Here is a 27719-nt window from a genome sequence, read left to right on the forward strand (position 1 = left end):
ACTGACTGAGCCATCCAGGTGTTGAGAGAGAGAGAGAGAGAGAGAGAGGAGAATCTTAAGCTGGTTCTATGCACAGCACAGAACTGGATATGGGGTTCGATCCCACAACCCTGGGATCATGACCTAAGCTGAAATCAAGAGTTGGACACTCAACCAACTGAGTCACCCAGGTGCCTCCATCCAAAGTGGGTTTTTTTTTTTTTTTTCAAGTAATTTAATTTTTTAAGTACTCTTTAAAGTTTTTTTTTCTAAAGTAATTTAATTTTTTAAGTAATCTCTACACCCATGTTGGGCTCAGACTCACAACCTTAAGATCAAGAGTCGCATGCTCTACTGGCAGAGCTAGCCAGGCACCCCTAGCTAAAAAATTTTTAAATCCAATTTCAGAGTGTTATCCAAGCCCACGGTTCCATCTAATATATCTTCCAGATATTTTCATAAGGCCTTCAGTATCTAAAATAGATCACAGCCTTACTGCTGCAAGACCTTTGATTGTAACTGTAAGCTGTTAGAAAAATCATGCCTTGCCAAGAATGCTGAAAGTTTCCGTAGAACCAAAATCTTTTAGCTCTAAAATTTTAATTTTTTCCACTCTATGAAAATATTTCTAAAATGCTTAGGACATTTTTCTGCCCTCACACACATCATTTTCTGCCAACTCCACCATCACAATGACTCAGTCTGTTTCTACAACATTAATTACTGCACAAAGTGCTACAAAGCACTTACATTTAAGAGGCCACTGTGCTTTTTAGTGGTCTTTTGTGTGCTCTTTCATATTTTCCCATCTCCTTCCTCATTGTCAAGGCATCAGCTGTCAATTCACACTGTTGCCAGTGTTCTCCTGTGACAAACACTGCTCCCATTTTATGTAAACTAGGATCCCATGACATGCTAGAGTGGGGTTTCAAATAAACACAAGTTCTGTGTGGTGAGAGTTTTTTTTTTTTAATGTTTATTTATTTTTGAGAGAGAGAGATAGATAGACAAAGAGAGACAGTGCAAGCAGGGAAGGGACAGAGACGGGGACACAGAATCTGAAGCAGGCTCCAGGCTCTGAGCTGTCAGCACAGAGCCCAATGCAGGGCTTGAACCCACAAACTGCCAGATCACAACCTGGGCTGAAGTTGGATGCCTAACTGACTGAGGCACCCGGGAGCCCCTGTGGGGTGAGAGTTTTAAAGAGTTTTCTTGTAAAGGTACGTGCACAGAATTTGTGTCACCTATGGTAGCCACAAATGACCACTATGAACATGCACTTGAGGAATTATTTTGTGGAGGGTCCAATGTTGGGCACTTTACATTCATTAGTCTATTGAATCTTCGAAAGAACCCATTTTACAGATGCTGAATACAAGGCTTTAGGGAGATAAAAGTAGCTGAAGACCACACAGTGATAAAGTGGTGGTATGAAAATTTGAACCTAGTATGTTGGACACCTGAGTCTGGTGGTCAGAAAGTGCTCCCAACCCCGACCCACACTTTCTTTTTCCCAAGCTAAGTCAAGCTGCATAACCTAGGGGGCAGCAGCACATGTTGACATTCTCAAGCTCTCAAATCCCCTCCAGGCAGCTCAAGTTATTATCAGGATGGCCTGCCCCAGGTAAGTTGTCTAGCTCTCCTTTATTTCACAGAACTAACTTTGAAGTGAAGGCATGCTACTGATAAACACAGGAACATCTGTAGCTATCAGCTGTATGAGAAACAGCCTCCATCTACTGAGGGAACCAGTGTTGATTAATCGCTAACCTAGCTGGTGTCTTCTGAGTTTTCTAGCATCAGCCTCTGAATGTGGGAAATAGTCTTTTTAAAGTAACCAAGCCTCTGTTATTGTTGTGAGGTTATTATAGTTCATCTGGCCAGGTCTCCAATTTCCATAGCCCGGGTGGTGTCAGATGACAAGGGAATACTGCTTTAGTTTGAATGCTGATGGAGCACAGTGACATCTTTCAAATGCAGATTTCAACATTTCAGTTTCTAAATGTGGATTTCTTTTAAATTATTGTGACCCTAACCATTTGCTTTTTATCTGTCTCCTCAATCAGCAGGTGTGTTTTTTTTTTTCTCCTTCCTTGTCTTCCAATTATTTGTTTAAATCTTGTAATTGTTTCCCCAGCTCTCCACCAAGCCTTGTGGGGAAAGGATTTAGTATTTCTTTTTGTAGAATAATGACACCAAGGTCTTTTTCTTTCTCAAACTAGGATAGACCAAGTAGTAAATCCAGCATTATAGGAGGCTCAGGAATGTTGTTTAATCCCATTAGGCCTTGCCTTTCTGGGTAAAAATCATCAGGAAAACTGCAAACCAAACTTTTTTTTAAATTAATTTACTTTTTAAAATATTTTAGTTAGTTAACATACAGTGCAATACTGGTTTCAGAAGTAGAATTTAGTGATTCCTCACTTACTTACAACACCCTGTGCTCATGGACAAGGCTCCATCACCCATCTAGCTCGTCCCCCACCCACCTCCTTCCATCAACCCTGTTTGTTCTCTGTTGTTAAGAGTCTCTGGTGGTTTGTTTTCCCTCTCTTCTCTTTTTCTGCAAACCAAACTTGAGAGGAGCACCTGGGAGAAGAATTGTTACCACGGCAGATTCCTCAGAGCCCCCAGTCGGAATGCCTTCATTTCTTTCCTTCTGATCTGCACTATGGGCCAGATTTATCACACGGTATTCTGTCTTCAGTTACAAAGCAGGGATGGCACTGAGGTCTTCTTTGCATCCCTCCGACGCTCTTCCCATGCCAAACATAATCCCTTGCACAGAGTGTACACTCTATTTCTCGTTTAAATATTTATTGGACACCTACCTATAAAGACAGGCGCTGCATTAGGCTCTGGGGATTCAGTCTTGAATGTTTGCTGAACTGACTTGTAGATAAAAGGAAACCATGAAAATGCAAAGCCATTATCCAACTGGACCATAGGGATGTTTCCTTTTGCTCTTTGGTGGCAATTTTTAATTAAATGTGCATAGGCATTAAGTGATAGAAGCCAAAATGACAGAAGGCTCACTGCCTCCAAGAAGTTCCTGAACAGGTCCTGCCTGGAGGAAGGAAGGGCTTTCATGCTGTGTGTGCCACGGTGCCCAGCTGGCAAGGTGCAGGCTTGCTCAGCTCACCTTTCTAAGCCTTTCCCGGCATCCTGTGACAGATTTCCCTTCTCCTTCTGCATAGGATACTCAGTGAGCATTATTAGCTCTTTATCTAAATGACTAAAGGGGCATTTCAAGAACTCCTTTTTGAGGTGAATAGCAGTTTTCCAGAATCTAGAACAACGGACCTAAAATTAAATGGGTCTGGGTTATTTAATGTTAAAGAGTCCTGGAACATCTGTAGAAGAGACACTAATTGCTTGCTATTTTAATAAATTGGTATTGGTTCTAATGAGTTGATTTATTTTAAAAAAGTAGAGCACACATCAAGGGCTGAAGATGGGTTTGAGCTGAGGGGAGACTGTCACTTGGGGTTAGGGAGGAGGCGGAACGTTTTAACCTGAGAGCAGAATCTTCTTGTGGTTTAACAGATGAGGTCTCTGCATTTTATAAATTGTGGAGTCATCCAGGGGCCTCGTTTCCAGGATTTCCTCTCTTCATATTTATGAGACCGACAGGTTTATTCTGCCGAAAGTTCAGAGAACTATAGGTCACGGTGCAGATTTTTCTACAAAGAGCTTACTGTACAGAACTGAGTCCCACTCAAAGGCTTGAGCAACTTTTTCGCTGATGACATTAGGAATTTTAGGCAACTAAGAAATAAGCTTTAGGGATGTCTCTGACTTTGGTTAAATGCAAATAAATAAAAACATTGTTAAGATAAAGATTGTTTAGGTGATATGAATGCCTATGAGCAAGTAAATCAGAATTCTGGTGACAAAAGTTGTTTTTTGACAAAAGTGGTGTTTCAGGCTCTGCCTCTGGGCAAGGGTCATTACACCAGGATTCATAATTTCTAATAAAGGAGGTCTAAGAAACCTCAGAAATAGGAAGTGATATTTTGTGCATATGGGTATTTTTCTGGAGTATAGGTTCATAGCCCTCATGATTCCCAAAGGATCCATGAACTAAAACAACATGAAGACTGTTCTTGTTTTCTTCCTTTTATCTTTCTTTCTTTCCTTCCTTCCTTCTCTCCTTCCTTCCTTCCTTCCTTCCTTCCTTCCCTCCTCCTCCTTCCTTCCCTCCCTTTATTTCTTTTTCTTAATTGTATGCATTTTCTTCAGGATGACCTAAGGCCTTAAACATTCTCAGCAAGCAAGTGGCTGGTCTTTGGCAAGTGGGTACCTACTACTGGAAGATTAAGGACTTGCTCAGCATGAATCCTGCACACACACATACGGATTTAAGTCTTATGGTAACGTATGATTATTCTTATTACGATTATTGAAACAAGGAATGATAATCTTAACGCCCATTTAACCTTAGTTTGTTCTTGCTGCACCATACTTGTCTCCTGTGTTACTCTTTCCTTGTATTGTTACCTCTATAAAATGTTTTTGGAATGAGGAGAGAGGTAGGGAGGGGGGGATGGGAAACCAAAATGAAATAATTTCACGTTGCATCCAAACCCTGCACACGTTGCATACAATGCCTGCACAGTGAAATCACTGTTTTGTTTTTTCAATTCACGCAGCTGGCATTCTTTCCTGCACCATTTTATCTTTTCAATTCCACAGCCTACCTTTGCTGTTGAGCCCCCACTATTCACCGGACTCTGTGTTAGGAATATAAAAAGAGGATGACAAGGCTCCTGCTCTTAAGCTTACATCCCATATGTTAGAGAAATAGATTCTACTGGGTGAGTACTCCCTGGTTAAAAGAAAACTGAGAAGATATTTCCAAAGAACATATACAAATAGCCAATAAGCACATGAAAAGACGCTCATAGTCATTAGCCACGTAAATCAAAAGCACTATGAAATACCACTTCACACTCACTAGAATGGGTATAATAAAAAAGACAGACAGTCACAACTGTCAACAAAGATGTGGCGAGACTGGAACCCTCATACATTGCTAGTGGGGATGTAAAATGGTGCAGTCATTTTGGAAAACTTTGGCAGTTCTTCAAACTGTTAAATATGGTTACCATATGACTCAGCAATTTCTTTCCTAGGTATATACCCAAAAGAACCGAAAGCATATTCATGAAAAACTGTTACATGAATGTTCATAGCATTTATATAATAGCCAAGAACCAGAAACTATGCAAATGTCCATCACCTGTGAATGGATAAACAAAATGTATAACCATACCAAGCAAGACTTTAATAAAGAAAAAGCTGGAGGTGGCAGGTGTGAAGAGGTAGATGGGAACTCTGTACTCTCCATTCAGTTTTTCTGTAAACCTAAAATTGCTCCAAAAAAAGTCCACTTAAAACTGTGGTATAGCTATACAATGGGATATTACTGAGCCACAAAAATGAGTGAAATACTAATGCATGCTACATTGATGAACTGTGAAACATTATGCTAAGCGAAAGCAGCCAAATACAAAAGGCCATGTACTGTATGATTCCATTTATATAAGATGTCCAGAATGGGCAGGCCCACAGAGACAGAGTAAGTTAGTGGTTGCCAGGGGCTGGGGAAAAGGGAGAGCAGAGAGTAGTTGCTAATGGGTAGGAGGTTTCTTTTGGGAGATGATAAAAATGTTCTGAAATTTGATAGTGGTGATGTTTGCATAACTTTTTGAATAAACTACAAACCAGTTAATTGTATACTTTAAAAGGGTGAATACTATGGTACGTGAATTATATCTCAATTTTAAAAAGAACCACTGAGCTGGAGGAGGGAGGGGGGTAGTTCCTGTCCTTGGGTACACAAGGTAATGGTTTATTTGCTGGCTCTAATCACATCACATTCTTTTAACTCATTGTCTCGGTCTTAAGCATTGAAGGTATCCAACACTTTTTCTACAATAATCATCTTTCCCTTTTATATTCTGACTTCCCCCTTTCTTTTTCATATTATTTCAAAGCAAAGGACTATTAACGAACTCATCATGACTACCATTTATCAAGAGCCTAAGAAAGGGGATTTTTTTTTTCACACCGTTTAAGTTGTATTCTGAGACTAAACAACATTGTCTTTGGTTGACCAAACGCAAGATGAAGAATAATCCATTAAGATGCGCTGAGCAAATCAGTTATTCAGGAAGAACAAAAGCAGACAGAGATGGAAGAGGACACAGGACCAAGCCTTGGCTCCAATGAAATAAAGCTGTCTATAGCTCCTTGCACAATAATGCCATCACCAAACAAAAATGAGAAGACAAACGTACAGAATGAGGACTCCTATAAGTCATTAATCTGTCTTTTCAGTCTCATAAATACGTACAGCATTCACTGTGGGTGTCCAAGAAAATAACGCAATATGGCAGCTCTCAATGCCAACGCTCAGAGATTTTTACTTTAAAGTTATAACTTTAGTTTTACTAAAACTGTACTTATTCATATAACGTATATATTTCTGGGATGTAAAATATTTATTTATATATTGCAAATTCTGAGAACTGACATTTTCTGGTGTTCATGGTGTCTCACCCATTGTAATAAAAATCTCCATTTCATCTCATATTTTACAATATTGAACATCTATATGTATACATATAACATCATATTCATATTTAATTTTTTAAAAGCAAATAAAATAACTAGGCCAGTAAGTATGCCCAGCCCTATAGATCTGCATCGAGATATCCTGTTTTCATCATCTGTAGGCACTTTAGGTGGTTCCAAGTAATTTCATCGTATAATTTCTGCTAGAATTACATAGTATAAATGTGTTAGACCATCCAGTTTACATTTCTCCAAATTTGCTCTTTTTTCTATGTCTATATAATGCACACATGTCCCTACACTTACTCAATTATTAACAATAAGTACACAAAATATTCCACTCTCTGCCCACTTCCTTAAAAAAAAAAAAAGAGAGATGTTTCTGGGTAGTGGGTATAACATCAATATAGTATTCTTTGTCTTGATATACAAGTGCTTTGTTTCAAATGTGAAATCACCCCAGTCATATTGTTCTGAGAAAAACATTAAGAGTAAGTGCATTTACCTGGCTTTACAAGGCCTGACTTTGGTTCCTTCTTATATCGAGATGACTGGATGCTTCCTTCACTAACCATTCCAACTGTGCATTTCTTTCTGGAAAAGTCTTCATCACTTCCAGGGCAAAAGCCAACAGGGCTGTTTCCGGTATCCGAGGGTGTCTTCACAGGAGACACTGACTGGCTACTGGGACAGCCTGTGTCATCTGGAAGACAGGAATCAATAAGTGTTTAATGAGGAGGAGGAAATCAATGATGGCAAAGAGAAGCCATGCAGTGAGCCATGCACACGTGCACTCACACACACGTGCACGGCTCAGGAGGCTCTGGGTTAATGCCTGGGGATGCCTCTCCTTTTATTTTCCATATTTTGGCCAATTGTGTTAACAAAGAAAATATCAGCTATCATAGAACATATTTTAAGGCAAAATCTTCTAAGCTTTTTGGACCACAAGTATTCCTGTAGCATTCATGTTGTCAACACGTAAAGATTTGTCTGTTTTAACGCTTTAGGTAGTATCCTTTTGGGTCAAAACTTGTCTATAGATTTTTTCATGCAGTTAGTAATAAAAAGTTCACCATAGCAACTTGGGGGCATTAGTGGGAACTCTTCAGAGGTGTTTGTGTTAGGAAAAAAACGTTACTTGAATATCACTGACCACATCCAGTTTTCGATTACTTGGCTTATCAACTGGTCAATAGAGTTTGAGAGGTAACAGAGTTGGCTTTTGGAGTTCAAGGGAGCAGAAAAAAGTGATCCTGTTTTATTACCATACATACCCACCCAAAATATATTAATCCAATATCTTGCTGTCTGTGCTAAACTGGTAAAATGAAAATAATATTCAATTAGAAACTTTCTATAACCTATAACTTTCAAGTTATAGATTATAACTATGATCATTATTATAAGCTACCATGTATGATATGAAATGACCTGTGTAGATGCTTATTAAGCAAACAGGAAAGTCATAGCTGGCTCCTATAAATGCTTTCCATAATATTCATCGTGGTTGGTTAATTCATTTATACTTTGATGATGAGAACTGTATGGGAATTTAAAGTAAATCAATATTACTTAAAAGTATGTCAAATCAAAATAGTCAATTAGTGGTAAATATTCATTAATAAATAATTCTTCATTATACAGAAATATTTTGATGGCAGGGTTACTTTGGTAACTCATAAGAGAAAAAAATGAATAAAGACTTTTAGTACTAAACTTTAGAACTATTACATTTTTATGAATATTAAAAGAATTAAAATAATTTGCTCCCCATGAAAGACCATCTTAAACTCCATAGCTTTTTTAATAAAGACTGAAAGAGAACTAGGCATGAATAAAATATACTGGTTGCCTGAAATAAGATGACTAGAATCCATATAAAAAGTAATTGCCATTGTTTCATTTTTGGCTTTTATTTCAGTTTTTATGAAACTGATATTAAGAAATATCCTAGTTTCTGGAACAAAGTGAACTTGGCACTGCTAAAATGATTTGTTTCTCCTAATATCCTTTTTTCCTTTTTACTTTTGGACATACTATACACACAGGACCTCAATGGTCCATTCTTGGAAGTGGATGGTTTTTAGTGCACTGTTCATGCCTTCTGCCTTGGCTGCTCTTTTATTTCTTTTCTTTTATTTTTTTTTAATTTTTTTTTAACGTTTATTTATTTTTGAGACAGAGAGAGACAGAGCATGAACAGGGGAGGAGCAGAGAGAGAGGGAGACACAGAATCTGAAACAGGCTCCAGGCTCTGAGCTGTCAGCACAGAGCCCGACGCGGGGCTTGAACTCACGGACCGTGAGATCGTGACCTGAGCCGAGGTCGGACGCTTAACCGACCAAGCCACCCAGGCACCCCTTGGCTGCTCTTTTAAAAATGCCAGTTCTTACCAAACTCCAGAAGAAATTTTGGCCCTGAATTACAGTGATGAGAACCCCTCTGGGCTGCTACCTCTCAACTATTTCATCAAGTATTGTCCCTGCCTTTTTCTCACATTTGCATGCCTCATGCTTCAACCCAAAGAAATCCTAGTTTCCCTCTAAAGGTGCAAAGCTGCTAATTACTCAGACAGATTCCAGCAATTTTACAAGGCTCAACAGGTCTGTACATTGCCTCAGGAGGTCCTCTGTTCTTGATTCCTCCGATCCCAAAACAGATAAACCCAAGCAAATGAGGTCTAATCATTCAAAAATACCCACTGCCTTTAAAATTATTTCCTTATGAGTCACTTCCATAAATTACTCCTTTGGAAAGAAAGATGGCCCAAATAGAAATCCATGCTTCAAATTCTCTACCCTAAAATGTAATTTTTCTTGAAAACTCTCAGACTCAAGGGAACAAAGTCCAACAATGTCCAGTATTGAGAAACACTGTCAAAATTATAATTTAAATAGATAGAAAGCAAATGTGTTTTGTTGGTTCTATTATCATTTTGCCAGGAATATGTATAAACCATGTTTTCAGTACTAATAATGTTAAGGATTAAGTGCTAGGTCTGGTGAAAAATTGGGACCTGAAATTATATAGAAAAGTGGCAGTTTAGGGAAGGCAGAAGTACATGGAATGTGTGCTTCACCTATATTTACAGCTAGTATCTCCAGGAGAAGGGATTTAGAAGATGAATACTTAAATAAATCTGACGTAGGTACTACATACAGCATCTGAATCACTACATAAACTGGTGTTCACCCACATCTCTTAACTGTCTAGTACTGCCCTTCATCTTGAGGGGGAAACAATAGACATGATCTTTCATTGGTTAAACAAACATATACATATATATAGCAAGTCTTGGCACTGAACCAGCCCACAGGCATTATACCCAGCCCCCACACTGATGGAGCTTATAAATAAGCAAAAGGGATTGGGTAAATATCACTTACAATACATAGTTCCTGTAAATTGGCAAGTTTGTTAAAGCAAATCCATACTCAAGAAAGTCGGTGAGTTATCAGAGAAGTTTGGGGGTATTCACCTGTTTTGTCTCATGGGATCAATACTAACAAAAGAATCTGGTTTTAGACAGGGCAAGGCCATTAAATTTCCTACTAGAGAGAATAAACTTTAAGTCATGCAAAGTAAGACCCTAGCAAAGGCAACAGAAGCCCCTGTACCAGGGAGTCATCCGGTAACCTGAGGCACCTGAGGTATTTTCCTCTGGTAGCACTGAAAAAGTCATTATTTTTTCAACAAGTCTTGCTTAAGATTCCTTTCCCCCTTTCCCTCCCCTTCCTTGCTCTTCCTCCTCCTTTTTAACATCATGGTTTCAGTTGGAGGCAGACTACCAGTCCAGATGAAGATGATACTCCTTTCCAAAATTCTATGTAAAATATTCTCCCTTCACATTTACTGTAAGATTCTAAGAAGACTGCAGCCAAGTTGATGGTTTTTGGTTATTCATGTCTAATCTTACTATGTGCCAAACTACATGTGGATCAAGCACATACTTAAAGAGATTTATTTATTAAACCCACTTTAGTTAAACCCTTTGAGTACGCCTTCTGTTTCCTGCTGCTACTAGCTGAGTTTGTCCTGTGGAATCCATAGATTTATAACCACAGAATTTATAATTATGGCTTTTTTGGTTATGTTAGTATAAAGAAATTATCAATGACAAAAATTTCTAAGACAACGCCATGAGGAAACTATTTCAGGGCAGGAAATGACTGAAATCCTGAATGATCTACCCAAAAAGTGTGGAGTGTTTCAAATTTCCAGAAAAATGCCTGAGAAAAACAAGAACATTTCAGCCTGGCTTTGGCATAGGGAACCTTTCCTGAAAGGCTTTAGGAAAAGCATGTGGAAGACTGTCAGTCTATTGGAGAGGGAGAAGTTTTTCTTTTAAAACACACACACACACACACACACACACACACACACCTCTACCACAGCACTTACACAATTGAGCTTTTACACTTCTTTATTATTCACAGTAAGTATAACTTCATTAAAAAAAAAACATACAACAAGACCAAGTTTCATGTTTTACACATTGTGATCCATTTGAAAATACAGGATAACTTCCTTCTGAGGTAAATAATTTTAAATCCCACTTAAATAGGCCCAGGATGGTCCCTGGTGGAGCAGGGGTAAAGGTGACTCTTATCAAAGCTTTTGATCACCACCTCTAATGAAGGAGACTAATTTACATTTCCTTCTTGATTTATATTAAGGAATAGGTTATTTTGTTCTTGTTCATTTGCTCTGAATCTGTCAACACACAGGATTAAGGATAAAGAAAGAATACTCATAGATCCAGGAAGTTCCACAAGCTGTGGCCTATCTAAAGTCCTGTAAAGAAACAGACCTACTAAATAGTTTCCAAATTGTTGTTAAGGAAAGAAAATGTTGAGGTCTATAAAGACAGATGAGACAAAATTATTATAATTTTGTAGCCTGGGGATTGTTTTAAAAAAATGTCCTTTAATCTATTTTTCCTCTTTTTACATTACAAGCTCTTTAAGAATATGGGACATAGTTAATAATTGTACAATTATAATTCTGAAAAAATGTGTATGTAAGTATATTTTAAAATAATTTGTATCTTGGGGCACCTGGGTGGCTCAGTTGGTTACGCATCCGACTCTTGATTTTGGGTCAGGTCACGATCTCACAGTTTATGGGATCGAGCCTTGCATCAGGCTCTGCGCTAACAGTGCAGAGACTGCTTGAGAGTCTCTCTTTCCCTCTCTCTCTCTGCTAGTGCTCTCTCTCTCTCTCTCTCTCAAAAATAAATAAACTTAAATATATATATATATATATATTTAAAATAATTTGTATCTTATTTTAAATGCATTAAAGGAACTTGCTAAGTTAAAGGAAATCTGTTGGGGTTGTTAAAATTTTAACTTACTATTTATTTATTATTTATTTTAATGTTTATTTATTATTGAGAGAGAGAGAGAGAGGAGACAGAGCACAAGCAGAAAGGCAGAGAGACAGGGAGACACAGAATCCGAGGCAAGCTCCAGGCTGTCAGCACAGAGCCCGATGTGGGGCTTGAACCCACAAATGGTGAGATAATGACCTGAGCCAAAGTCAGATACTTAACTGACTAAGCCATCCAAGTGCCCCTAACTTAATCCTTAAAATCATAAAAGTAATAACTCTTAATGCAGAGGATCTAGATAGAGTACAGAAGAGTACAAAGAAGTAAAAAGAGAAAATAAACAGACAACAGTTTCCTATAACAGGAAAAATATTTAACAATTTTGCATATTTCTTATTGATCTTTTAATTATGCATATGGTTTACTTTCTCTCTTGCTTTTTAAAGCTCTGTTTCAACATATAGTATAGACAGTTTCATTACTCTGTTACTGAATACTTTCCCCAGGAACCTGTTAGGCTATAAAGAAAGAAGCTATTAAAGACTGACAGGAGCCAACACAAAAGGGCCCACATTGGCCAAAGATGGGACAATTTGAGCATCAGAAAGAATACATAATTAATGCCAGCTGACTGATAACCACTGGATACACAAAAAAATTCTGTGAGCTCAGAGTCATAAAAATAGGAAACTACAGAGAGAAAGAAGGACCCTTTTCACCTAAAAGAATGCCAACACACTGGAAATCATTGGCAGTGATCTAGGGACCAATTCTTTATATTGAACTGTGGCAATTAAAAGGAAAGAAAAAACTAGCATATATCCTGATTGAAAAACCGTTCCTGTACAAACTATATTTCAGTATAACTGAAATCCCTCACTGATATTGGAGAGTTCTCCTTTACAGAAGCATCTGGTTAATGAAAATATGTGGAATAACAGAAAGTTACTTTTTTGTAACTATTTTTTAAATGTTTATTTATTTATTTTGAGAGATAGAGAGTGCGAGCATGCAGGGGAGAGGGGCAGAGAGAGGGAGAGAGAGAATTCCAAGCAGTCTCCATATTTTGCGTGGAGCCCAATGTGGGGCTCGATCTCAAGACCATGAGATCATGCATGAGCCAAAATCAAGGAGTCAGATGCTTAATTGACTGAGCCACCCAGGTGCCCCAATTTTGTAATTGTTTCTAATGAAAGAATTGATTTAGATAACACACATAATAGATGAGCCATGAGACAATAGTCTGATAGAGAATTTCCAGTGAAGAGATCAGACCTTACCCATCTCTACCCATTCTTAGCATCACCAGTAGTGGGATAACAGACATGATGTACCTTCTGATGGGATGTCCAGATGAAACACACAGATTTCCCCATGAAGTATTCTTGCCACAGAAATTTCCCCTGAATCTAACCAAGTTTAAAGCTAATGTCCACCTTATAAAATATATGGAGAACAGAGAGTAATGAGTTAAAACAGGGGCTGGCAAGCTGCAACCTGCAGGCAAATTCTGCTTGCTGCCTGCTTTTGTAAACAGAATGTTACTGGAACACAGCCATGCTGAATCCTTTAGGTATTGTCTACTGTGGCTTTCCAGCTACAATGGCAGAGTTGAATAATTATGACACAGATCGTCTGGCTAGCACAGTCGTAAATATTTACTATTTTGTTCTTTACAGAAAAAGTTGTTTGGCCTCTGGGTTAAATGATATGAGGAAGCAAACAGACACTTTTGAAACAACTGGAGCTATTTCAATATTCTCCATGATACCAAGGAATCATGGTAATTGTGCAGTAATGAAAATGGCACTATGATTAGGTAAGAAAATGTCAATTTTTTAAAGAAATGCTTGCTGAGGTGTATAGGTAGAAATGAAATGACATGAGGCCTGGAGATTTGCTTTTTAAAATGCTTCAGCAAAGTAAACAAAGAAAAAAGGGAATAGATGTAGCAAATATGACAATATCTTGTTATTGCTTAATCTTGTCAAAGTAGATAAGCAGTATATGGGGGTCACTGTAATATTCTGTTTCTGAGTATGTTTTTAAAAGTTCCTTGGGGCGCCTGGGTGGCTCAGTCGGTTAAGCGGCCGACTTTGGCTCAGGTCATGATCTCGTGGTCTGTGGGTTCGAGCCCCGCGTCGGCTCTGTGCTGACAGCTCAGAGCCTGGAGCCTGTTTCAGATTCTGTGTCTCCCTCTCTCTGACCCTCCCCCGTTCATGCTTTGTCTCTCTCTGTCTCAAAAATAAATTTAAAAATGTTAAAAAATTTTTTTAGAAGTTCCAAAATATTTGATTTAATTTCTCAAAAACTTACTTTAAATGAGTAATTATTTAAAATAAATACAAACATATCATTTTAAAAAGTCAATTCCATCTTGTGGGTTATTTTAGGTTGTTTCTAATTTTGTCACTACTGTTGAAATTGTTTTGAATAACACATTTTAAAAATAAATCTTTGGTCAATTTTTTTTATTGTCTTACAGAACGTATATCCAAAGTGGAATTACTAAGCCCTCAAAGAAGTTTGAGACAACTTATACTCCTATTATTATTGAATGAGAGTGTCCTACTTATAAAATCCCCACAAGTATTGAATACCATTTGTTTGCATTTTTGCCAAATTAATAATGAAAAACATATTTTTGATGTTTTAGCTGCATATATTTAATTATTAGTGAAGCTTAATGTCTTTCATATGTTCACTGGATCTTTTTACTTAGTCTATGAATTGTTAGTTTGACAATTTTTCCACTAAAATGTTATGGATTTCTTATTGATCTGTAAGAAATCCTTATATATATGAAGGGCACTAATCCTTTGTTATGTTTCACTGAGTTTGCTTGTTTTTAATTTACAGTATTTTTAAAAAAAATTTTAATATTTTTGAGAGAGAGAGAGAGAGACAGCACGAGCAGGGGAGGGGCAGAAAGAGGGAGACAGAATCCGAAGCAGGCTCCAGGCTCCAAGCTGTCAGCACAGAGCCCAACGCAGGGCTGAACGCACCAACAGTGAGACCATGATCTGAGCCAGAGATTGATGCCCAACCGACTGACTGACTCACCCAGGCGCCCCTTAATTTACAATGTTTTGACATACAAACCTTCTTCTACTTCTAGTTGTCAAATCTCTCCATATTTTCCTTTGTGATTTCTTCCGATGCTTTAATGATTAGAATGTCCTTCTTCACTCCAAGATCAATTAAACATTTACTTATATTTTCTTCTAGATTTTTATAGTTTCACTCTTCATTTAAATTTAATCCATCTAGAATTCATTAATTTTTTAATGTTTTATTTATTTTTGAGAGAGAGAGAGAGAGAGAGAGAGAGAGAGAGAGAGAAATTGTGAGTGGGGGAGGGGCAGCAAGAGAGTGAGACCGAGAATCCAAGCAGGCTCCGCACTGACAGTGCGGAGCCTGACTTGGGGCTTGAATTCATGAATCATGAGATTCGTGATCTGAGCCCAAATCAAGAGTCAGACACTTAACTGACTGAGCCACATAGGCACCCCTGGAATTCATTTTAAGAGGCGATGGGAGGTTAGATGCCAACTTTATTATTATTATTATTTAATTTTTTAAGGAAATTTATTCTTTCCATATTACTTTGCAATGTTTTTTTGGTAAAAATTTGAAATCAATGAATATTTCTTGCAAAGCGAGTATATATACATTTAAAATCCACATTTAAAAATAATAAGCTTGCCCAGTTAAGATTGTGTGTGTGTGTGTGTATGTGTGTGTGTGTATCACATAATTTCCTGAGATTTAACTACAGTGCCTAACAACCAATGTCATCAAACTTTTGGTGGCAATTATGATGACCAAGTCACTACTTCATCCTTGCACCAATTCCATACAAAAGTAAAACACAGGTTATAAAGATTACAAACAAAATATTTCTTCAAAGTCCAAGAAACATTTCTGAAACTTCTGGTTCATTTTTGAATTTAGATCTTGGAGCTCATTTGTTTCCCAAAATGCTGAACTAAACAATTCCAGAAGATGTACTTAAAAATAACATCAGGCAAAGGAAAACGTGGTTTTATGCCCTGACGTCTTGAAACATTCAGTTATGGTTTGATGTTCTTCAGTGTTCATTTGAATAATTTGGGGGAAAAAAAAATCATTGTTGTTCTAAGGAAACATTAAACTACATGGAAATTTAGTTGATTCTCAGGAATGACTGAAGCATTTACAGACTACTTACTCATCCATTCAACAAATATTTACTATCTATGTGCTGGACACTGCTGTAAGTGTTAGTATTATTTCTGTTCCAGATCTTAACATTTCCCAAGACAGTCTGATGGAGACATAAAACGTCACAGTTTAAACTCATGCTTAATCTGAACCTTGTGAAATTCCTACCACAAACCATTCAAATGCACTGAAAGGATGTAGGTAAGATAAGAAAAGTGATACTTATTAAGTAGCTATCAAGTAACACTAATTTTTAATAATATTTCATAGGTGGGAAAGCTGAGGCCCAGAGAGGTTAAGAATTCCACAGTCTTGGGGCGCCTGGGTGGCGCAGTCGGTTAAGCGTCCGACTTCAGCCAGGTCACGATCTCGCGGTCCGTGAGTTCGAGCCCCGCGTCAGGCTCTGGGCTGATGGCTCGGAGCCTGGAGCCTGTTTCCAATTCTGTGTCTCCCTCTCTCTCTGCCCCTCCCCCGTTCATGCTCTGTCTCTCTCTGTCCCAAAAATAAATAAAAAACGTTGAAAAAAAAAATTAAAAAAAAAAAAGAATTCCACAGTCATACAACTACTAAGTAACTAACTCAAGATTCAAACTCAGGTTTCCCTGACTCTGAAATCTGTTTTCTTCACTACCACAAGCCAGTTTCTTTCTAAAATTTTCTACCTATGTTTGTTCCAAGAGGAAACAGCAGCAATTCTGGGAATGCTCAAATTAAAAACAGACAAAGGAAGCTGTTAGAAAGAAGCCATCCCATAATAAACAGACCACAAAAATTCGAGGCAAGAAGTTCTAGCTGGTTCTAGTTTTCCAATATTCTTGCTTCAACACTGTAACCATATAATGCTTGCCATTCAGAGAATTTTGCTTCTAGATTTGAACAAGACATTTTAAACTTCTTTTCCTTTACCTAATTTTAGCATTTTTTGGAGTGAGAATTCACAAGTCTACAAGGCTTTACACTAATTGCTTCAGTATTACACAGTGTGACACTACCCAACAGCCAATGTTGAAGTGTAAGAATACCATCCATCCATCCATTCAACCATCCAATTAACCATCCATCCATCCATCCATTCAACCATCCAACTAACCATCCATCCATCCATCCATCCATCCATCCATCCATCCATCCATCTACCCATCCATTCCTTCCACAAATAATTACTGATTTCCTATTACATGACAGGTAGTCATCTACATATTAAGGATGTCATGATGATCAAGACTCTCTAAGAGCCTTGTCCTGAAGAAGTTCACATTCTAGTGGTGGAGAGAGACAGTTAATAAACAAGTAAAAAAAGAAATACATAGAGAAGATATCTGATTGTGTTTAATATTAATGAAACAAACTGGGTGATGTTACATAGACTAGCTAGGTGGGGGGGTGGGAAGTATTTCATCAGACAGGATGTCATGGAAGGCCCTAAAGAGGTAGTATGAGCTGAGACGAAACACATGAGAAGACACTAATGGAAAAGGCAGGGAAAAGAACTCCAGGTAGAGGGAGCAATAAGGAGTTAGGTATATTGAGGAAACTTAAGGAAGGCCAGGAAGGGTGATAGGGAGAGAAGGACTAATGATGAGGTTGGAGGGAGGCAGAGGCCAGAGCATGTGTAAGATTATAGGCCAGGAATCCCAAGTTTATGTTAAGTGCGATGGAAGCCTTAAAGTGCATTAAGCAGATGACAACAATTTGGTTTGCGGACAACAGACTGTATTAGTGATGATATATCTAGCTAATATTTACTGAGTGCCTACTAAGTACCAGGCATGTTGTAATAAGTCTTATTAAGTTAACCTAATAACCCTTCAAGACAGGCACTAATATCATCCTGCTTTGCAGAAGGCATACGAACCTAGCACTAGAATTTAAGCCACCTGCTCGAGGTTGTAGTCAGTAACTGGTAGAGCCATGGTATGAATCCAAACAGGCTAACTCCAGAGCCTCCTTTTTAACCATTATGTAGTGTGGCCCCTTTAGGAATGAATGAGCCCAAGCATATAAACATGTGGAGCCCCTGACATGGTGGAAATCAGAGATGATAATGGTTTGACTAGGTGGTAGCTGTGAAAAAATCGAAGAAAGTAGATGGATTTGGGATTTATTTTGGAAAAATAATTGGAAGCATTTGATTCACAATAATGAAAAATAGGAAGGGATCGAGGATGTCTTCAAGTGTTTTTTTGTTTTTGTTTTTTAGAGACAGAGAGAGAGCACTAGGGAGAGGGGCAGAGGGACAGAGAAAGAAAGTAAGAGAGAGAGAGAGAGAGAGAGAGAGAATCTCAAGCAGACTCCATGCTCAGTGCAGAGCCTGACATGGGGCTTGATCCCATGGATCATTACCTGAGCTGAAATCAAGAGTTGGATGCTCAAATGACTGAGCCACCCAGGCGCCCCTCTTCAAGGTTTTTTTGTGTAAGCAACTGGTCCGTGGTGGTCATTTCTGAGTTGGAGAAAAATGGGTTTATGAGCATGTAGGTGCTGCAACCAAGAATTCTGTTTTTGATATGTTAATTATGAGGTACAAACTAACCATGAACTGGAAGATATCAACTAGGCAGTTGGATATGAGAGCCTGAAGCTCAGGGGAGAGGCCAGAAGCATCACCATCCTACAGCTGACAAATTTAGAGGTGGGAGCCCTTGGGGAGGGCAGGAGGAGGAGGGGGCAATGTGACAAGTGAGGACAAGGAGAGGGGGGAGCCAGCAATGGTGCCCAGGAAGTGACTTGAGAGGCAGGTGGAGCCTCAGAGGGGTGGGACCACAGAGGCTAAGGAGGAAAATCCTTCCTAAGGGAGGGGCTTGTTCATTTGTGTTGAGTGCTGCTGGGAAGTCACAGAAAATGAGGGCAGACAAGAGAAAGATTGGCCAGCAAGGCCACTCACATGCCTGGCAAGGGCAAATTATGGAGTTTTGCTGTGAAAAGGAGAAACAGGATGGCAGGCACAAAGAGATGAGGGGTCAAAGGAGCCTATTTCCTTTAAGGATGTGTCTACTCGAGTGAGTGTATGTGTGAGCTGGTGGAAACGAGCTGGGGAAAGTAATGCAACGAAGCCCTTCCACCAACACTTGTCACCTACATCTATAAAAATGGAGAGTGGAGTAATTATTTAATGAATGTCTCCCTGGTTTCTTGGAGACAAAATAATCATCTCCCATGCAAACATTCCTGGGATTTCTGAGCTATTTTGGAGCTTTGAGCGCTCCCTAATGTCATTCTGGTGCATACTTCGGCGGTGGAGAAGGATGAGAGTAAGTGAAGTAAAGGAAGGCAGGTGTCCATTTCTTCATAGGACGCACGCTGTTTTGGAAAGAAGGGCCCTTACTTGGTTTTTCACCAAGCATCAAGATGTTTGATTTGTGTTAGCAGCCAGAGGAGAAGAAGTTTGGAGGGGAAAATATCTCGGTTCCAACTAAACAGTTAATGTAGTGTGAGAAAGGACACTATGGAAGGGTTCTGGTGAGGGGGTAGCAGGTGCAGAAACAGGGGCGCAGTGTGGCTCTGTCACTGCCCCAAGACAGGGGTGCCCGGCAGGTGGTGTGTCGAGGGGATCTGTCCTGCAAGCTTCCATTTTCCATGCTTGGTCCTTTCGGAACGATGGTTCTGAAATAGGCATGTTACTAATACTTCTGATTCCCTCTCCTTAGCAATAGGGGTTTATTTGCAGTTTCTGATGCCATGCCTTTTTAAAGACTCAGTTATTTTTTTAAAGGTTCCTTGGTGGGAGAAGATGAGAGAGAGGGAGATGGGGAGGTGAGGGAGGAGCACTGGAAGGACCATCAGAAGGAAAGAGGAGACAGACAGAGACAGATCAAGAAGCTATCTCATCATCTCTTGAAGACTCTTTAACAAGGACACTGCAAACCTCTCCAAAGACACCTGAGTTAAACTTAGCTGTCTTGTAGCAACGTAAATATCGTTTCCCTTTTGTTCTATTTTTCTCACACTGAGAATCTGAATATAGTGATGGTCAGGAAGGAGGAAGGGATACAAATGAAGAAAAGTTAAGGAAAAAGCGATACTCACATAGTTCCTGTAATTGCTACCTTTGGGTTTTATCTATTAAAAAAATAATAATTGTTTCAGGTAACACATGTGTAGCATGGTTTTACTTTGTTTAAAAAAGGGAACAAAGAGAAAGAGAAATATGCTCACAAACAGTCTAATTCCAGTGACATTCATAAAATAAGGTTCTGAATTTTGAAGGTTAACCCTACAGACAAAATGTCCACCTACGAAGAATGCATTGAATAGTGTCCCTCTCTAGAGTGGAATATGTGCTGTCCTTACAATGAACGAGGGGACGTCTCTGTGCTGACAAGCAATGCCGGGAACAGGTACTGCCTGAATACACCTTCCTGGAGACCAGAGTTCTGTGGGTACTGTTCATCACTCTACGTCAGCTCTCAGGATAGTGTCTTGCTCACAGCAGATGTTCAATAAATATTCACTTAACAAATAAACAGAAAGGATCACCGATCAATATAGCATGATCTCACTTTGGTAAAAAGCAAAGCAAAATAAGTCCTATAAATGTGATTACATCTACTCTATGGGTTTGCACATTTTTATTACTTTGGAATTTTAAAAATACAATAATTAGCATTAAAATATAATCCTCACAAACACCTCAGAATAAATACAAGGGTTGGTTAGGGTCCACAGACTCATGAATTCTGAGGGTTGGGTTAGAGTTTGTGAGGAATGCTAACTGTATGGTCACCCACACAAAAGGAGACAGAATAAAGACAGAGCCAGCCAGGAAAAAGGAGGAGCCCCGGGAAAATTCAGACAGCAGCGGAAAGCTGAAGGATGAGTTTCTGCAGGGAGGGGGGTGAGTGCTGGATGAGCCCACATGACAGCACTGGGAGGCACTGGGAACCTTGGTTTGGGTTCCCTAAAAAGAAAGAGCGGTCATTCAGACCTACAAATACAAAGAACAAATCGGTGGTTGCCAGAGGGGAGGGAAAGGGGAAGAAGGGAAAATTGGGTGAAGGGGAGTGGGAGATATAGGCTTCCAGTTAGAAAATAAATCACAAGAATAAAAGGTACGGCACAGGGAATAGTCAATGGTACTGGAATAGCGTTGTGAGCACAGCATACACAGAGGGTTCTTGAAACACTATGTTGTACACCTGAAACTAATGTAACATTGTGTGTCAACTACACTGAAAATTAAAAAAAAAAAAAAAAAAAAAAGAGAAGAGTCAGCCTGAAAAGGACTGGCCTCCTTCTGGAACCAGAGCAGTGTGACCCCAGGCAGTGGAGCCTGGGGCACTATGACTGTCCAGCAGCTGAGGAGCAGCTGTCACTGGTGTCTCTCTCCCCTCTGGCAGAAGAGGGGCTGCACAGTATCTCCAAAGCAGGAGACAGCCAAACCGAGCAACAGGGGACATGTGGAGCAGTTACTGTGCCCGGGAGCCAGCAAAGCCACCTTCCAGTACAGGCATACTCAGCAGTCTTGTATAGCTGAAGTGCACCCCGTCTCCCCCGGGTCAGTGGGAGGAGACCAGAGCTTTCTCAAAAGCACCTGGGTGGGGGGAAGGGTGGGGTCGTGGCTAGTGTCCAGTTGTAGTGCTGGGAAATGTGAGTATGTAGCTTTGTGCTAAATTCCTTCTTGACTCTAACCTGGGCTGCTTTTTTCTCATGCCTTGCAAGTGCCGATTTGTGAGTGGAGCGTTTTCTGATTTTCTTAGCAAGAGATCTCTCTTCTAGCTACCCAGAGCACTGGAGTCACGGTTCTATTACAGAGATTAATTACTCTTTTTGACATTTGGAGATGCTAAACCGAGATGCCAAACTCTCAAGGACAGGAATGTTTCCTTCATTTAATAAACCCATTAAGTTGAGTATTAGGTACCATTCTAGTTGTTATTCCCCCAACTACTAAGATAGTACCTGCTCTCAGTAAATTTTATTAAATGAATGAAAATACTTCACTTGTCTTACTCATAATTATGCCTTCTATCAAATTTCAATAAATACTTATTAAGCAACTGCTATATGTCAGGTATAGTGCAGGGAACTATATTGTTCCTGCCTTCACGGAGCTTAGTCTACTGGAGAGTCAGGTAACTAACTATGAAATCTAAAAACCAGGTGGGTCATGTGGTATGACAGAGGAAGCATATAGTGGCACCTAACCCAGCTGTGAAATGTATCCTTCAACTACCTACCCTATACTTACCTATATTCACCTCCAGCCTTTCTTTTCTTCCTATACATGTCTTTTGGGGTCCACCCCCAGGTTTGTTACAAAGCTAAACCTTTTCCACTCATTCTCTCAATCTCTGTGTGTGTTTATTTAATTTCTTTCTTGTTTATTTCCCCTCAGCCTAACAATCTTATCAAAATACCTGTCATTTGATAAACACTCTATCTTCACTATAAATAACACTTTTCTTAAGTTTATTTATTTTAAGAGAGAGAAAGAGAAAGTGAGCTGGGGAGGGGCAGAAAGAGGGACAGAGAAGGAGAGCAAGAATCCCAAGCAGACTCCGTACTGTCAGTGTGGAGCCCAATGTGGGGCTTGAACTCATCAACTGTGAGATCATGACCTGAGCTGAAACCAAGACTCCATTCTAACTGATTGAGCCACCCAAGAGCCCAAAATAACACTTGTTTTTATTCTACTTCTTTCCCATCCCAGTTAAGCTTGTTTTAAAAAGCTGTCTACACTGTATTTGTCACCTCCCATTCACATCTCAGCTTGATGCATTTTGGATTCCATCCCCACAATTTCCTGGGATTGTTTCTGCCTAAAATCACTGATACCCTAGTGGTTTTATCCTTGAACATTTTTTAGAGAATACCTTCCTTCATCTTGTGTGACAGGGGAACCTGTTGGCTACACTCTTCTTCACTGTCACTCCTGACTCTCCTCCTTCCTCCCTGAACTCTTTTTTTGGGTGCCTTGGTTTCCTTTTTCTGTATACTCATGCTTGATCTCAGAAGTCTAGCCTTGGGACTCTTATCTTCCTCCATGCACTGCCCTTGGGTAATATTATCAGCTCCCTTGACTTCAGCTACTGACATCTCTGCCTTCTCTCTGGAGCTCCAGACCTTTCGCTTTACCTCAAATGCAACCAAGCTTAATCTGAGCTTGTTAACCTGACTCACTGTCCTTTTCCCCCAGTCCTGCTGCTCCATTTGTGTTCAACCAGAGGAAATTCAGATAGAACTCTTTCCTGCCCCTTCCACTTGTAATTGGTGGACTCATATATGTATGTTCTAGCCCCTAAATCCTCTTACATACCATTTTATTGGTCTTCAACTAGACTGTCACAATGGCCTTCAAACCAGGCAGGCTCCTCGCCATCATTCCTACCTCCTTCCATCTATTGTCCAACATATAATCTGAAAGATTTTTCCAAATTGTAAATACAGTCATAACTCTTCCTTGCTGAAAACCCTTTCATGGCTCTGCAAGATCTTTAGGAATTGCCATATGGCAGCCCAGGAGCCACACCCAGCCATTTATACATGCTACTTAGCTGGCAGTTAGTTAAAAACCTGAATTTTTAGGGGTGCCTGGGTCTCTCAGTCGGTTAAGCCTCTGACTCTTGATTTTGGCTCAGGTCACAATCTCTCGGTTCGTGGGTTCAAGCTTGGGATTCTCTCTCCCTGTCCCTCTGCCCCTCCCCCCTCAAAAATAAATAAATAAACTATATTTTAAAAAAAACACCTGAATTTTTAAATTTGAATATTGTGAGAAGGGGCACATGCTGTCCAGTTCTAGACTCCCCTCTATTGTGATCTATCCAGGTGGCCTCACCCTTTGCATTACTAGCCTAGTTTCTGTATGGATCTTTGATCTCGTGGATCAAGTTAGCATAGCATACAAAACCTTTCCTGATCTGACCTGGCCCACCTTTCTAATCTTATTTCATGCTTTCAACTCAGGTCTAGGATGCCAAGGCTCATGTTTATCCACTACACCACACTAATAAATGCTACTTCTTTGAATCCTTGGGCTTATGAAATGTGAGAGGCCAATGCAGATAATAAACGGACAAACAAACTCAAATTACAAGGAAGAAGTGTGTGTGGAGTGGGCGTAAGTAAAAGGGACAGGGAAACAAGTAAGTAAAAGTAGTCGCGTGGGAATCACATCTACAGACGTGGTATCCCACTTATTTTTTGGTGCCAGGGTGAAGGCAGTAATAGAATTGATTTTTCCGTCTCTCTGTTTTATTCATCATCATGACTTTAGCACAATTCCTGATCCTCAGCAGGCATTTAATAAATGCTTAGTGGACACCACATTTTTGTGGAAGCTTGCAAAAAGGTGAATGTTCTGCTACTCCCAGGCTACAGTTTCTCTTTTTCCTCATTCAGTGAATCCACTGGTTATTCAGAAAGAGTATATCCAGTGTACCTGCTTTCAGAGTACCCCAAATCCTCCTAATATCAAAGAAAGTAAATGCAAAAGAGTTAAAAGTATGCTAGAGATAGTAAATCCAGTGAGAGGATTACATAGGAAAATAAAGGAGGAAAATACTTTCTCCTCCTTTACTTGTCTACCATTTGAACACAAGTTACAACAATAATGTAGATATAAAGAATATTAATGCTAAGACTAATGACACAGGAATTATAAATGCAGAGTGAGAAGCTATCATTTCCAGGGAATGTGGAGGCATTTTCCTTGCCCATGCCATGAGTTTAAACAGCTTGGTTGGCCACCACTTCTGTCTTCTTTGATCTTTCTTCATCTTGCAATGCTACTGGGGCATACCCTTCACGTCCCTCATACAAAATTCCCAAACACACACAGACCACAAAGGATTGAGGCTCAGACTTCAGTAGGTATAAGTCATCTAGAAAGCCTATAAAATACAGATTCCTGGGTCCCTCCCATTCTGTGATAATAGATAATAGGTTAGGGTGGGGCCAAGGCATCTGCATTTCAAACAAAGTTTTCCTGAGGATTAGAAAGTAGACAAATGCCATTCTCTGAATTGCGAAACAATTCAGATCATTTTAGAACAACCTTAGTATTTTAGAACATAAAAGATTCTCATGGTACCATAATCTGCTCTCAGGCCTGGTCCAATTCCATCATGGTTACTATTCACCATCCCCACTGCTCAGTAGGTCTTTTATTAAATGGCAAAAATTTTTGCTCTTGCCCTCCTAATTGCAGTCACCACATCTTCAAAGAAATATTGCCTATATTGTGACCCATATCATTAGGTGCTTATTTCTGTGGCTGAGGCAGTTAAGCACTTGAAATATCTATTATGCAACTGTGCCTGGGTCCTGTACTCATTAAAATAATACTAAAGTCTTAGGGTCTTTGTTTTTTTCTTCACAGCAGGTTGGCAGTCATTCAATTAGAGTGTAATTCAGATTGCAGCTCACTTCACTTTAAAATGTTCATCTCAGTTCTGATGATTATGTTCAAAGATTTACTCTATCCAGATGCCAAGCTTCCTCAACTGGACAGAAGCAAAGCAGAAATATTTGTTTGGCAAGGCCTGGCAAATTTTTGGAGGTATTGTCATGTCACAGCAGGGCACTAGTCAGGTTGTAATTTGCCTTAATTGTTCTTCCCACAAATAGCAACGATGATTACCTCTAGGTCACTGGCACTCAAAGAAGGATTTCTTCCCAGTCACTGTAAAAACCAGAATACTTTCCACAAACACCTTCCTCAGGATTCCACTGCAAAGAATCCTGGATTTTGACCATTTAGTGTCTTGACCTGATACAGGTTTTTAAATTTTTTTAATGTTTATTTATTTTTGAGAGAGAGAGACAGAGCATGAGCAGGGAAGGAGCAGAGAGAGAGGCAGACACAGAATGTCAAGCAGGCTCCAGGCTCTAGGCTCTGAGCTACCCGCACAGAGCCTGATGCAGGGCTCAAACTCACAAACTGCAAGATCATGACCAGAGCTGAACTCAGATGCTTAACCAACTGAGTCACCCAGGCGCCCCACCTGGTACATGTTTTAGTGGGTTAAGTCACAAACCTGCCTATATACCTGTGTGTGCACATTAGCAACATGGAAATAACTCCGAGAAATCACTGGTCTCCCATAAAACAACCTGTGTTCTCTACACATAATTTGTTCCACCTGCCATATTTACAAGGCACCCTAAGGAGAACTAGAGTAAAACCCAGCAATCCATCTGCCTCCCAGCCGTAAGGGGTAATTATTACCTCAACTAAGCAAGGAGGAAATGCACAGCAGGCTGCTAACCATGGCAGGTGACCGATGGAGGTGACTGACTGACTCAGCCAGGTCATGGGCTTTTCTAAGAATGTCTGGAGTCACGGTATTATGACAAACAAAATTCACTACCAACAAAGAAAGGGGAGAAAAATGGGCAGAGGCCTAGATTCAATGGGCCACACCCAGAACACAACTCACAAATATGAGCTTTGTCACTTCTTGTGGGCATGTTAAAACAAGAAACAAGGGGAAAGAGGGTGGGGGGGGAGGAAGTTGGGGTGATGCTATACCAAACCATTGGTTAAAAAAACTTTAAAAGTGCGAGAGTGGACATGAAAGCAGGTGTTTTGTTTCTATTAACCTACTATTAACTATACTTCTGTATGTATTCTTTAAAAAAAAACTTTAGTTAATATTTACTAGGAATATATAATGTTTTGTTCGCCATGCACACAAATAGGGCCTGGCTTCCAATACCATATAAACTTTACTGTGCCCAGTTAAGGTCACAATGACGAAGACCAAATACAAACTGTAAAGAATAGACTGTTTTATAAGAAGAATGACATTCATATCTTCAAAGAAATTCTGTTACTAAAAAGCTATTAAAGGAAGCGCTCTTTGGGATTATACCCCAAATGAATTGCAAAAGGTCACACACAACTCCTTCTTTCTGAAATGAGATAGATACAACACACAAATTAGCATATAGAATATCAAGTCATTAAATGTTCCTTGTCAAAGCTCCCGTGGGAAGATAGGGGAAAGGCAGGGAGTGGGGGAAGGAATACAGTAGGCAAAAATGGACAGGCCACTTTGCAAAGACATGGTTCCCAGTCCTGTAATTTCACAGATCAGTAAAATTAAAAGAAAAACATATGGTGGACGTGGGGAACACATCAACAAAGAGTTGTCATTTATTCTGCTCAAGTTTAACCACCATCCACTATCATGACATTCTGTTATAATATAAAATTATAAAATAATAAAATAATATAATACAATATATAAAGGAGAAAAAGTCAGACTCTCAAAATAAAGGATAATTCTTTATATCAAGTAAATTTAACTTCATGTAAACTCACCACATCCTTCTTTTAAAAACTGAGCATCTTAGAACATATGAAGCTCTTCACAATCAATGCCTTTGATATGAATTTGGGGAAAAGAGTCTCTAGCTTGCAGTTCTGAAAGTGTAATTTTCAAATTAAATCGCTTTGTGTTTGAGGACCATTTTCCTCCACAATTTCATACCTGATGGTAAGAATCCCCCTAGCTCTGCCTGTCCCTTTTCACATTAGTCAGTGTGATGATTTATAAAGAACACAAGCTAATGCAGAATGATCACCGTAAGGCAATGAAGCTATGGCAGCAACAGATCTCTCTAAATTATTTTAATTTAATCCTAACAGAAGATGGCATTTTTAATGTTTGCCTGTACCTTA

The 27719-nt window shown here is 39.4% G+C and overlaps 1 protein-coding gene across 2 annotated transcripts in view; it reads right to left on the reverse strand.

Moving 5' to 3' along the window:
* Positions 1–27719, reverse strand: part of SYBU (syntabulin) — a 111568-nt gene that overhangs the window by 41402 nt on the left and 42447 nt on the right. For both annotated transcript variants that reach the window (XM_019467841.2, XM_019467842.2), the window contains exon 4: positions 7064–7261. In XM_019467841.2, coding sequence (XP_019323386.1) covers positions 7064–7261 — 198 coding nt within the window. The remainder of the gene's footprint in view (positions 1–7063; positions 7262–27719) is intronic.

This window comes from Panthera pardus, unplaced genomic scaffold, assembly GCF_024362965.1.
Source record: "Panthera pardus isolate Hobbes unplaced genomic scaffold, ASM2436296v1 HiC_scaffold_7, whole genome shotgun sequence".
Lineage (NCBI taxonomy): Eukaryota > Metazoa > Chordata > Mammalia > Carnivora > Felidae > Panthera > Panthera pardus.